Below are 13,100 nucleotides of genomic sequence, written 5' to 3'. Positions count from 1 at the left end.
GGTTTCAGACTTGGTGCATCGGTACTGCTTGCCGTACGGTAGCAGAGAGAACAGTCTATGGTGGCTGGAGTCTTAGAAAATGTTTAGGGCCTTTCTTAGACACCTCCTGGTATAGAGGTCCTGGATGGCAGATAGCTCGGCCCTAGTGATGTACTGGGCCATACGCACTACCCTCTGTAGCGCCTGCAGTCGGATGCTAAGCGGTTGCCATACCAAGCAGTGACTTTTTGAGGATCTCAGGGCCCATGCCGAATCTTTTCAGCATTCTGAGGGGGAAGATGTGTTGTCGTGCCCTCTTCACGACTGATCCTACATAGCTTCACATTTGGTTAAGGTTGATTTTATGTCAGTGTTTGAGGGGTTGGTGACGGCAGTGTGCGGGTCTTGTCTCCCTGTATCAGACCTACATAGGGTCAGTGTTGGTGTCAGTGAACCCCAACAAGGACCTGGAGATCTACTCCAAGGCGCACATGGAGCGCTACCGAGGGGTCAGCTTCTACGAGATATCACCCCACATGTGAGTCACCCTCTGACCCCTGACCCCTGATCCTGAACCTCTCTCTGACCAAGCAGGACCAGCATGTATGTGTAGATGTCTTTATGTACATACAGTAGGCCTACATGAATCTGCATTGGGTACAATACATTTACAGTATGTATTGTGTGTTTGCTATATGATCGTGATCCACTGTATGTGAAAACACTAGTATGAGCTGGATCATTAGCTAATATCATGTTTATATCCCACCCCTCTGTTTCTCTATCCTGTAGCTATGCATTGTCAGACAACACGTACCGGGCCATGCGGACTGAGAGGAGGGACCAGTGTATCCTGATCTCTGGGGAGAGCGGAGCAGGGAAGACCGAGGCCTCCAAGAAGATCCTCCAGTACTATGCCACTACCTGCCCTGTCACTGACCACATGAGTACGCTCCGGGACCGCCTGCTGCAGTCCAACCCTGTTCTGGAGGTAAGGTATACCCCCCGCCCCCTCCCAAGATCCCCTGCCAAGGATCTCTTCCCATGAGCACCTCTAAGGCTCTGGAGGAGGAAGGACATTTATAGCAGGGGTACTGAGACTGGTGTAACATCAATGCGAGAAATGAATGGCCCACTACAAAATCATGTTGCTTCAAACAAGTAAATCTATTTGTGGATGAGGGAAATCATGTTGATACATTGCATATTTTGAACCAATCTCCGACAAAGCCATAACAATAGATACATCCTGCTGTGAACTTGCTATTACTGTACTGTTAATGTTTCCTATCTCTCAGCTGTGTTTGATCTTATCTCCGTTGTTCCCCTCACTCACTTCTCTCTCTCTACAGGCTTTTGGTAATGCCAAAACACTGCGTAATGACAATTCCAGCCGGTTTGGCAAATACATGGATGTCCAGTTTGACTTCAGGGTAAGCCTTTTGTTCTTCCTTCCTTTGGCTCCTGGGTTAAGGGATTTTCCTCACATAAGTCTACTATCGCTGATACTCATGCCATACCACCATACTGTCTCTACAACACACCATTCCATCAAAAGATTGTGCATAACTAAAACATGTTGCATTCAGGTCTTACCATACAGCATGCCTTACTATGAGTCTTAAGTCATGAGGGCATAATTCAGCTAAAAGACGATTTATGGTCATTCCGCATCTGCATTGGCCGTACAGCATTTACTGCGATGCGGCCTCTGCAGAAGTCAGGGCATTCATACTTCTTGCGCTTTGCGGAGCAGAGCTGTTGTGAAGGAAGTTGTCAAGGAAGTGAGTTTGTGTTTATATTGTGCTACACCCTCCGTATGGAGCCTCCAGACCGCATTATCGGATCAAGCATAAATCGGCTTTAAAGCAGCTCTAGTAGGACCACACTCAGCAGTACCTTGACTGTCCCTGTTCCTAACCTCCCCTAGGGGGCGCCGATAGGAGGCCACATCCTCAACTACCTGCTGGAGAAGTCCCGTGTTGTGCACCAGAACCACGGCGAGAGGAACTTCCATATTTTCTACCAGCTGCTCGAGGGAGGAGAACAAGACCTTCTCAGCAAGCTGGGACTGGAGAGAAACGCCCAGAAATACCAATACCTGGTCAAGGTGTGTGTTTGTGCTTGCGCACGTGTCTGTGTGTCTGTGTGTGCGCGCAGTTATTTGATCAGTGATGTCCTGTTCCTCTCAGGGTTGCTGTCCTAGGGTGAGCTCCATCAATGATAAGAATGACTGGAGAACAGTGAGGAAGGCACTGAACGTCATCGGCTTCCATGAGGATGAGGTGGAGGTTAGAGACATTTTAGTGTATAATAATACTGCATACCGTTTTTCACTGCAAACAAATTTCACTCAACCCAAAGTTTCACCATGAAGAATGAGAAGGTCATGGTTTAAATGTCTGTTCACTCTCCCTCTTTAGGATCTGTTGAATATAATCGCCAGTGTCCTCCATCTTGGGAACACTCAGTTTGGAGACGGGAAGAATGGGGAAAACCAGATCACCACTGAGCCACAGCTCAAATACCTGTCCAAGGTTGGAACTATGAAGATGAACGATACCCTCCTCCCCCAACACACACACACACACACACACACACACACACACACACACACACACACACACACACACACACACACACACACACACACACACACACACACACACACACACACACACATTCCCCATTCTAAAGGCAGATGTTGATGTTGTCCTGCTTGTTCTGCAGCTGCTAGGTGTGGATGGAGCAGCACTGAGAGAGGCTCTCACTCATAAGAAAATCACTGCCAAAGGGGAGGAGGTGAGTGTCTATGGCGGGCTGTTTCACTTGATTCAGAACTATGTCTGGTAATATAATTTAATATCCCACTTACAAACAAGTGATACAGTATGCCTTTGATGTGTATGGCATGCATATTTAGATTTTGGTTTTAAAGAGAGGGTACTGATACAGTTCAGCTGAGCCCAGAGGATAACACTAAAGTTAACATTAAAGTATTTTGCATCACTAATATACAGTGGGGAGAACAAGTATTTGATACACTGCCGATTTTGCAGGTTTTCCTACTTACAAAGCATGTAGAGGTCTGTAATTTTTATCATAGGTACACTTCAACTGTGAGAGACGGAATCTAAAACAAAAATCCAGAAAATCACATTGTGTGATTTTTAAATAATTAATTTGCATTTTATTGCATGACATAAGTATTTGATACATCAGAAAAGCAGAACTTAATATTTGGTACAGAAACCTTTGTTTGCAATTACAGAGCTCATACGTTTCCTGTAGTTCTTGACCATGTTTGCACACACTGCAGCAGGGATTTTGGCCCACTCCTCCATACAGACCTTCCCCAGATCCTTCAGGTTTCGGGGCTGTCGCTGGGCAATACGGACTTTCAGCTCCCTCCAAAGATTTTCTATTGGGTTCAGGTCTGGAGACTGGCTAGACCACTCCAGGACCTTGAGATGCTTCTTACGGAGCCACTCCTTAGTTGCCCTGGCTGTGTGTTTCGTTTCGTTGTCATGCTGGAAGACCCAGCCACGACCCATCTTCAATGCTCTTACTGAGGGAAGGAGGTTGTTGGCCAAGATCTTGCGATACATGGCCCCATCCATCCTCCCCTCAATACGGTGCATTCGTCCTGACCCCTTTGCAGAAAAGCATCCCCAAAGAATGATGTTTCCACCTCCATGCTTCACGGTTGGGATGGGTTCTTGGGGTTGTACTCATCATCCTTCTTCCTCCAAACACGGCGAGTGGAGTTTAGACCAAAAAGCTCTATTTTTGTCTCATCAGACCACACGACCTTCTCCTATTCCTCCTCTGGATCATCCAGATGGTCATTGGCAAACTTCAGACGGGCCTGGACATGCGCTGGCTTGAGCAGGGGGACCTTGCGTGCGCTGCAGGATTTTAATCCATGATGGCGTAGTGTGTTACTAATGGTTTTCTTTGAGACTGTGGTCCCAGCTCTCTTCAGGTCATTGACCAGGTCCTGCTGTGTAGTTCTGGGCTGATCCCTCACCTTCCTCATGATCATTGATGCCCCACGAGGTGAGATCTTGCATGGAGCTCCAGACCGAGGGTGATTGACCGTCATCTTGAACTTCTTCCATTTTCTAATAATTGCGCCAACAGTTGTTGCCTTCTCACCAAGCTGCTTGCCTATTGTCCTGTAGCCCATCCCAGCCTTGTGCAGGTCTACAATTTTATCCCTGATGTCCTTACACAGCTCTCTGGTCTTGGCCATTGTGGAGAGGTTGGAGTCTGTTTGATTGAGTGTGTGGACAGGTGTCTTTTATACAGGTAACGAGTTCAAACAGGTGCAGTTAATACAGGTAATGAGTGGAGAACAGGAGGGCTTCTTAAAGAAAAACTAACAGGTCTGTGAGAGCCGGAATTCTTACTGGTTGGTAGGTGATCAAATACTTATGTCATGTAATAAAATGCAAATTAATTACTTAAAAATCATACAATGTGATTTTCTGGATTTTTGTTTTAGATTTCGTCTCTCACAGTTGAAGTGTACCTATGATAAAAATTACAGACCTCTACATGCTTTGTAAGTAGGAAAACCTGCAAAATCGGCAGTGTATCAAATACTTGTTCTCCCCACTGTATGTGTGTGTGTGTGTGTGTGTGTGTGTGTGTGTGTGTGTGTGTGTGTGTGTGTGTGTGTGTGTGTGTGTGTGTGTGTGTGTGTGTGTGTGTGTGTGTGTGTGTCCCAGATGATAAGCCCGTTGAGTTTTGAGCAGGCTGTGGAAGCTCGTGATGCCTTGGCCAAAGCGGTGTATGGCCGTGCCTTCACCTGGCTGGTGGTGAAGATCAACCAGTATCTGGCATTCAAGGTCTCACACAAACATCACTCACGATAGCTAGCTAGCAAAACAATTAGCTTTTTTGCTCATAGTTACTGCTCCTCTTTTTGCTAGCTACATAATGCTGCTTCCTACCTCCAAAACTGAGTGTATTGTGTGCTGTCTATCTGCAGGATGATGTGTACAACAGCAGTAAAGGCTCATCATCAGTCATAGGACTGCTGGATATCTATGGCTTTGAGGTCTTCCAGCACAATAGGTACCAGAACAAATGTTAGCTAATTTATTCAGTGCATGAAGATGTGTTGTATAGCAATGTACTGTACATTATGTAATTGTTTGGCTATGACTCAATTCAAGAATCCCTCAGTGATCTTAAATGAGTTCTAAATGTCGATAAAACCAGGTTTATGTTTTTCTCCAGGTCTCGTAAAATGTATCCTAAAGACCTGCGTATCTGTACCTTGAGAGGCGCCCAAATTGAGCTTGTTCCTCATTATAAGTATCTAACGTAAACTAACTGCATTCCGTACAAATGTGCGCAACCGCGACATTCAAACGAGGCTGCAAAGAAAACTAATGGGACTGTAGCAACTGTGTTGACTTCAAAATCTGGGGTGTGAACTACGTTTCTATTCAAGCGTTGATCGACATGGTAATGGCTCTATAGTATTGAAGAAAAGTTGAAAAAACTGACCCTCCGTTACATCGTGACGTGTAATGCCGTAACGTACAGCACGCATAAAGCAACTATTTCTGTCTTACAATCTCTCTCCACCAGGTGTAGTACTTCTCTCATCGTTTAAACACAAGAAATGGACAGTGACGAGGGTAAGGGGGGATACCGTCATTTTTTGCGACATCACTGTAAGCGATCATGACTTTCAAAGCCGCTGTTTACTTCTGAAGATCACTTTAGCACCGCCCTAAAAACCCGATTCAAATTCGACACAAACCTTCAAATAGGTATGTAATTGTCACGCCCTGACCATAGAGAGCCCTTGGTCAGGGCGTGACTAGGGGGGTGTTCTAGTTTTCCTATTTCTATGTTGGTGTACTTGGTATGGTTCCCAATTAGAGGCAGCTGATTATCGTTGTCTCTGATTGGGGATCATACTTAAGTTCTCCATTGTTCCCACCTGGGTTGTGGGATATTGTTTGTGTATGTGTTGGTAGCACCACTGAGGTTACGTTTCGTTGCTTGTTTATAGTTTTTTGGGAGAAGTTTCACTGCAAATAATGATGTGGAACTCAATACACGCTGTGCCTTGGTCCCGTCCTTATTACGAACGTGACAGAATATCCCAACCACGAAAGGACCAAGCAGCGTACAACGGAGGGAAAAGTGAGTTGGACCTGGGAAGAGATAATGAGTGGATGCGAGACCCTTCCTTGGCGGGAGTCGCAGAGGACTCAGGAAGGACAGCAACGACGCCGGGGGCCGCAGCCACAGAAACCCCAAGATTTTTTTTGGGGTGGGGGGAGGCACGAGGGGTGGCCCGGCTGAGCAGCGGAGAGTGCCAGAGCCCGAATGGGAGTCGATGGAGGAGTGCAATGAGGGATACCGTAGAGAAGATTTAGCGAGGAGTATGCTGCAGCGCAGGCGTGCTGAAGAGCTGGTCATCAGTCCGGTGCCATCTGTGCCAGCTCCTCGCACTCGCCCTGAAGAGCCAGAGACCGTCAGGGAGGCGATGGAGAAGTTGGGAGAGAGAGAGAGGAGAGGTGTGTTCTGCTCAACATTCGACCTGAAGAGCCTTTCAGCAGTCTGGTGAAGTCTGTGCCGGCTCCACGCATCTGGCCTCCAGTGCGCCTCCCCAGCCCGGTACGTCCTGTGCCAGCTCCCCGCACTCGCCCTGAAGTGCGTGTCACCAATCCGGTGCCACCTGTGCCGACTCCACGCACCAGGCCGCCAGTGCATCTCCCCAACCCGGTACGTCCTGTGCCAGCTCCCCGCACTCGCACTGAAGTGCGTGTCACCAGTCCGGTGCCACCTGTGCCGGCTCCACGCACCAGGCCTCCAGGGCGCCTCCCCAGTCCGGTACGTCCTGTGCCAGCTCCCCGCACTCTCCCTGAAGTGCGTGTCACCAGTCCGGTGCCACCTGTGCCGATTCCACGCACCAGGCCGCCAGTGCGCCTCCCCAGTCCGGTACGTCCTGTGCCAGCTCCCCGCACTCTCCCTGAAGTGCGTGTCTACAGTCCGGTGCCGGCTCCACGCACCAGGCCTCCAGTGCGTCTCCCTAGCCCGGTTCGTCCGGTGCCAGCGCCCCGAACCTGCCCTGAAGTGCGTGTCACCAGTCCGGTGCCACCTGTGCGGCTCCACGCACCAGGCCTCCAGGGCGCCTCCCCAGTCCTGCTCCAAGGCCGGAGCCTTCCTCTGCACCGGTGCCCAGTCCAGGCACGGCGTCCAGTCCCGCCACAAGGCCAGAGCCTTCCTCTGCGCCGGTACCCAGTCCAGGCACGGCGTCCAGTCCCGCTCCATGGCAGGAGCCTTCTTCTGCACCGGTGCCCAGTCCAGGCACGGCTTCCAGTCCCGCTCCATAGCAGGAGCCTTCCTCTGCGCCGGTGCCCAATCCAGGCACGGCGTCCAGTCCCGCTCCAAGGGACTGCGCCGATGCCCAGTCCAGGCACGGTATCCAGTCCTGCTCCAGGGCAGGAGCCTTCCTCTGCGCCGGTGCCCAGTCCAGGCACGGCGTCCAGTCCAGCTCCAAGGCCGGAGCCCTCCTCTGCGCCGGTGCCCAGTCCAGGCACGGCGTCCAACCCAGCTCCATGGCCGGAGCCTTCCTCTGCGACGGTGCCCAGTCCGGGCGCGGCGTCCAACCCAGCTCCATGGCCGGAGCCTTCCTCGGTGCCCAGTCCGGGCGCGGCGTCCAACCCAATTCCATGGCCGGGGCCCTCTGCGCCGATGCCCAGTCCAGGCACGGCGTTCAGCCCGGCGCCATGGCCGGATCCGGGGTCTGGGCGGGGGCTACAACCCGCACCGGAGCCGACACTAGTCACCCCCCTGCCCTCCCCATTTGGTTTCAGGTTTTGCGGCCGGAGTCCGCACCTTTGGGGGGGGTACTGTCACGCCCTGACCATAGAGAGCCCTTGGTTCTCTATGGTGTTGTAGGTCAGGGCGTGACTAGGGGGGTGTTCTAGTTTTCCTATTTCTGTGTTGGTGTACTTGGTATGGTTCCCAATTAGAGGCAGCTGATTATCGTTGTCTCTGATTGGGGATCATACTTAAGTTCTCCATTGTTCCCACCTGGGTTGTGGGATATTGTTTGTGTATGTGCTGGTGGCACCACTGAGGTTACGAGGTTGTTTATTTTTTTAGAAGTTTCACTGCAAATAAAGATGTGGAACTCAACACACACTGCGCCTTGGTCCCGTCCTTATTACGAACGTGACAGTAGTGACACATTATATAAACCCTTTATATTGTTTTATTTACATTTTAGAGGCGATAAGTTGGACAGATCGAGTGAAAAAAAAAAATTTTTTTCCCACACATCATGACTTTCAAACTTTTTTTTAGTTTCGCTTCCCCACCCGCCACTTTTAAAAAGACCCGAAGGAGCTCATTGCCTTCTTGAATTATGCAGAAACGGGCAGCGTGGAGGTCATTAATTTTGTTGGAAAGGGGAAAAAGTGTGCTTTACAATGGTATTGACATTACAGTTGATCTGGAAGTATTACGTTTTTGGGGCGCTAAAATAAGGTCAATTGTACGGACCAAGGTGATGTACAAAAGTGAGTGAGTTTACGTTAGGTATTTGGATTGACGGTAAACTGTCCTTTAAAACACACATTGATAAACTGACTAAAAAAATGCGAGTAAGGATTTGGTTTCCTGTATAGAAATAAATCCTGTCTCTCTTTTGAAAATAGGAGGAAGATTGTTCAAGCAACACTTCTCCCAGAAATTGACTATGGCGACTCAATCTAGATGCACGCGCAGATTCTGTTTTAAAATCTGTTTAAAGTCTACCACTCAGCCTTGTGTTTTATCACTAGCACGTATCACCACGTCTGTAATTTAAGTCCTTTCTGAATCTGCTATGTCGGTCATTTTTACATCGGAGAAGAGTAATAATTCCAGCCGCAAAACACTTACTGTTTTTCGACTAACTCCAAGGTCCTCTGATAATACTATTCCTGTGCGAATCGACATCCCTGTCTTTTGAAAATGTCTGAGTTTGACAGGTGTTGCCTGCGGTTTGAGCAACAAAACAATAATTGATTCGATAAATTGATGCTTTAAACGAAGTGCTGCGTATAGCGTATATATGAAGGTCTACATGTATGTCAACTTTCACAGTGAATGATTTTGTTTATACGTTTTGTGCCATTGAATTGAACATCGGCAAATGCGTCAGTAAATACATATTGTTCCTATTTAATACAACCCTTGCTCTTAATAGATCGCAAAGCAGCATTACAACTGAGCTAAACTTTTGGATTTACCAGTTCACTTTCTCATCCATAACCTAAAAACACATCTCAAGTGCAAGTGTGCTGTTTAGCTCACATCTGCAGGCTGGGGGCATTTAGGATGTCTTCTACTGCGGATCGCTAAAATATCCTAATCTGATTATAATCACATTTCCGCAATTAAAATATTATGGCGACACTATACCAAAGATGGTTTTGTATGTTTTAGAAACTTGGGAGCCAAGCTCGAGTTATCAGTGTAGCCTGTTCACCTGGACATGTTGATATACAGTGCCTTCAGAAAGTATTCATACCTCCCGATTTATTCCACATTTTGTTGTGTTACAGACAGAATTCAAAATGTATTAAAAAGATTTACCTCATCCATCTACACACAATACCCCAAAGTGAAAACATGTTTTTTTTTAAATGTTTGCTAATTTATTAAAAATAAGAAACAGAAATACCTTATTTACATAAATATTCAGACCCTTTGCTATGAGACTCGAAATTGAGCTCAGGTGCATCCTGTTTCCATTGATCATCCTTGATGTTTCTACAACTTGATTGGAGTCCACCTGTGGTAAATTCAATTGATTGGACATGATTTGGAAAGGCGCACACCTGTCTATATAAGGTTCCACAGTTGACAGTGCATGTCAGAGCAAAAACCAAGCCATGGGGTCAAAGGAATTGTCCGTAGAGCTCCGAAACAGTTTTGTGTCGAGGCACAGATATGGGGACGGGTACCAAAACATTTCTGCAGAATTGAAGGTCCTCAAGAACACAGTGGCCTTCATTCTTAAATGGGAGAAGTTTAGAACCACCAAGACTCTTCCTATAGCTGGTCGCTCGGCCAAACTGAGCAATCGGGGGAGAAGGGCCTTGGTCAGGGAGGTGACCAAGAATCGGATGGTCACTCTGACAGAGCTCCAGAGTTCCTCTGTGGAGATGGGAGAACCTTCCAGAAGGACAACCATCTCTGCAGCACTCCATCAATCAGGCATTTATGGTAGAGTGCCAGACATTAGCCACTCCTCAGTAAATGGCACGACAGCCCGCTTAGAGTTTGCCAAAAGGCACCTAAAGACTCAGACCATGAGAAACAAGATTATCTGGTCTGATGAAACCAAGATTGAACTCTTTGGCCTGAATGCCAAGCGTCACATCTGAAGGAAACCTGGCACCCACCCTGGATGTTTTTCAATGGCAGGGACTGGGAGACTAGTCAGGATCAAGGCAAAGATGAACTGAGCAAAGTACAGAGAGATCCTTGATGAAAACCTGCTCCAGAGCGCTCAGGACCTCAGACTAGGGTGAAGGTTCCAACAGGACAACGACCTTCCAACAGGACAACGACCCTAAGCACTCAGCCAAGACAACGCAGGAGTGGCTTCGGGACAAGTCTCTGAATGTCCTTGAGTGACCCAGCTAGAGCCCGAACTTGAAACCTGTCTAACATCTCTGGAGAGACCTGAAAATAGCTGTGCAGCAACTCTCCTCATCCAACCTGACAGAGCTTGAGAGGATCTGTAGAGAATGGGAGAAACTCCCCAAATACAGGTGTGCCAAACTTTGTAGCGTCATACCCCAGAAGACTTTTGGCTGTAATCGCTGCCAAAGGTGCTTCAACAAAGTACTGAGTAAAGGGTCTGAATACTTATGTAAATGTGATATTTCAGATATTTTCTAAAATGTTCTAAAAAAACTGTTTTTGATTCGTCATTAGGAGGTATTGTATGTAGATACATGAGGGGAAAAACTATGTAATCAACTTTTGAATAAGGCTGTAACGTAACAAAATTTGGGAAAAGGTCAAGGGGTCTGAATACTTTCTGAATGCACTGTATATTTGTTTCTACTGCTCTTTGAATGTAATATAATTTATTTGAAGCTCTGTAACTAATTTTGTGGTGATCATGCTTAAATGTGTTGCTCACATTGCTTGAACTGTTGTTCTCAGAGAACTATTGGAAATGAGACCCCGTTATCAATGGGTTTCCCTGGTTAAATAAAGGTTAATAAATAAATAAAAAACATTGTAGCACAGTTGTTTTGTGCCATATTTTTTACCCTAACCATCTCCCTGTAGTTTTGAGCAGTTCTGCATCAACTATTGCAATGAGAAGCTGCAGCAGCTGTTCATTGAGCTCACCCTCAAGTCTGAGCAGGAGGAGTACGAGGCAGAGGGCATCACTGTGAGTCAGGGAGGGTCAATGGGTACTCAGAGAAAGAGAGGGGTGTTTTCATTCAAATAGACAAAACAAGAATTGAGGTATACTAAGAAAAACATACTGTCATGTAGTGATGAAGGTGTAGTTCGGTAATGATACTGTATATTTCAGTGGGAGCCGGTGAAGTACTTCGACAACAAGATCATCTGTGACCTGGTAGAGGAAAAGCACAAAGGCTTGATCTCCATCCTGGTGAGAATAACTGCCATTCACTTCAGTTTAGTAGTGTATCTGACTCACTTTAGCCTTTCACCTCTCTCTAATATCGCTCTCCTTCTGTACTCTTCCTGTCTCTAGTTGAATGTTAAGGTACAAATGTGTTTTAGGATGAGGAGTGTTTGAGACCAGGGGAGCCCAGCGATATCTCCTTCCTCGAGAAGCTTGAGGACACTTTGGGAGGCCATGCCCATTTTGTCACGTGAGTCTCTTTTACACACACACACATGCACAAAACACATGGGTGCCTTCACAGTTTGTTTGTGTATTTGCACCATGTTCCAAATATGTTTTTGTGTGTATATTTGTGGTTCTGTATCTAAGATATGATTTGTCTGTCAGTCACAAGTTGGCGAATGGGAAGACTCGCAAGGCAGTGAGCAGAGAGGAGTTCAAACTGATTCATTATGCAGGAGAGGTCAACTACAGTGTCAATGGTGAGCTAGCTAATCAATCTGGCAATAGTGTAACTGCAGAAAATAATAAACTGATTTCATCCTCACACATACTGTTTGTAATATTTTGTGTTCATCTGCATCAAAGGGTTTCTGGACAAGAACAAGGACCTTCTCTACAGAAACCTGAAAGAGGCGAGGCTGGAGCAACAATAGAGAAATGAGAACACACAGACCACACACTCACACTCACCACACAATTACTACAGGTTTCCCATGATCTCTCTCGGAATTCTCACACATGGTTTATGTGTGTACACTACAGTAGGTATAGAGTGTGGTGGATGTTTTGGTGTGTTGTGTTTACATGGTTCTGTGGTGTGCTTTCTCTGTCCAGGTCATATGCCAGTCAGATAGCCAGGTCCTGAGTCAGTGCTTTCACAGAGAGGAAGTGACTGACCAAAAACGCCCAGAAACGGTGAGATGTATACACACACACACACACACACAGATGCAAGCAAGCTCACACACACACACACACACACACACACACACACACACACACACACACACACACACACACACACACACACACACACACACACACACACACACACACACACACACACACACACACACACACACACACACACTCAAACAGTTTGATATGTCACCTCTCTGCTTCCCTCTGTAGGCTGCCACTCAGTTTAAGAACAGCCTGGCCAAACTTATAGAGATACTGATGTCCAAGGAGCCATCCTATGTGCGCTGTATCAAACCCAACGATGCCAAGCAGTCAGGTAATCATACACCCTGTGAAGTCAATCAGTCCAATCAATCAATCAGTCAATTAAATATTCTCACTCTCCCCAGGGAGGTTTGATGAGGCTTTAGTCAGACACCAGGTCAAGTATCTGGGTCTGATGGAGAACCTGAGGGTCAGGAGAGCTGGGTTTGCCTACCGCCGACACTACGAAACCTTCCTACAGAGGTGTGTGTGTGTGTGTGTCTATATTATGCCACTCTGTTTACATGTTTCT

The 13,100-nt window shown here is 47.1% G+C and overlaps 1 protein-coding gene across 1 annotated transcript in view; it reads left to right on the top strand.

Moving 5' to 3' along the window:
* The window catches only part of LOC139534182 (unconventional myosin-Ic-like), a 28,908-nt gene that overhangs the window by 10,734 nt on the left and 5,074 nt on the right, over positions 1-13,100 (top strand). The window contains exons 3-19 of the mRNA XM_071333062.1: positions 402-517; positions 772-970; positions 1,332-1,412; positions 1,910-2,089; positions 2,172-2,270; positions 2,403-2,516; positions 2,710-2,781; positions 4,713-4,832; positions 4,976-5,061; positions 11,308-11,413; positions 11,561-11,641; positions 11,776-11,867; positions 12,008-12,102; positions 12,209-12,255; positions 12,458-12,538; positions 12,755-12,860; positions 12,934-13,051. Coding sequence (XP_071189163.1) covers positions 402-517; positions 772-970; positions 1,332-1,412; positions 1,910-2,089; positions 2,172-2,270; positions 2,403-2,516; positions 2,710-2,781; positions 4,713-4,832; positions 4,976-5,061; positions 11,308-11,413; positions 11,561-11,641; positions 11,776-11,867; positions 12,008-12,102; positions 12,209-12,255; positions 12,458-12,538; positions 12,755-12,860; positions 12,934-13,051 — 1,793 coding nt within the window. The remainder of the gene's footprint in view (positions 1-401; positions 518-771; positions 971-1,331; positions 1,413-1,909; positions 2,090-2,171; positions 2,271-2,402; positions 2,517-2,709; positions 2,782-4,712; positions 4,833-4,975; positions 5,062-11,307; positions 11,414-11,560; positions 11,642-11,775; positions 11,868-12,007; positions 12,103-12,208; positions 12,256-12,457; positions 12,539-12,754; positions 12,861-12,933; positions 13,052-13,100) is intronic.

Source organism: Salvelinus alpinus, chromosome 1 (genome assembly GCF_045679555.1).
Source record: "Salvelinus alpinus chromosome 1, SLU_Salpinus.1, whole genome shotgun sequence".
NCBI lineage: Eukaryota > Metazoa > Chordata > Actinopteri > Salmoniformes > Salmonidae > Salvelinus > Salvelinus alpinus.
Note: the sequence above shows the minus strand (reverse complement) of the source record. Positions and strands in the feature narration are given on the sequence as shown.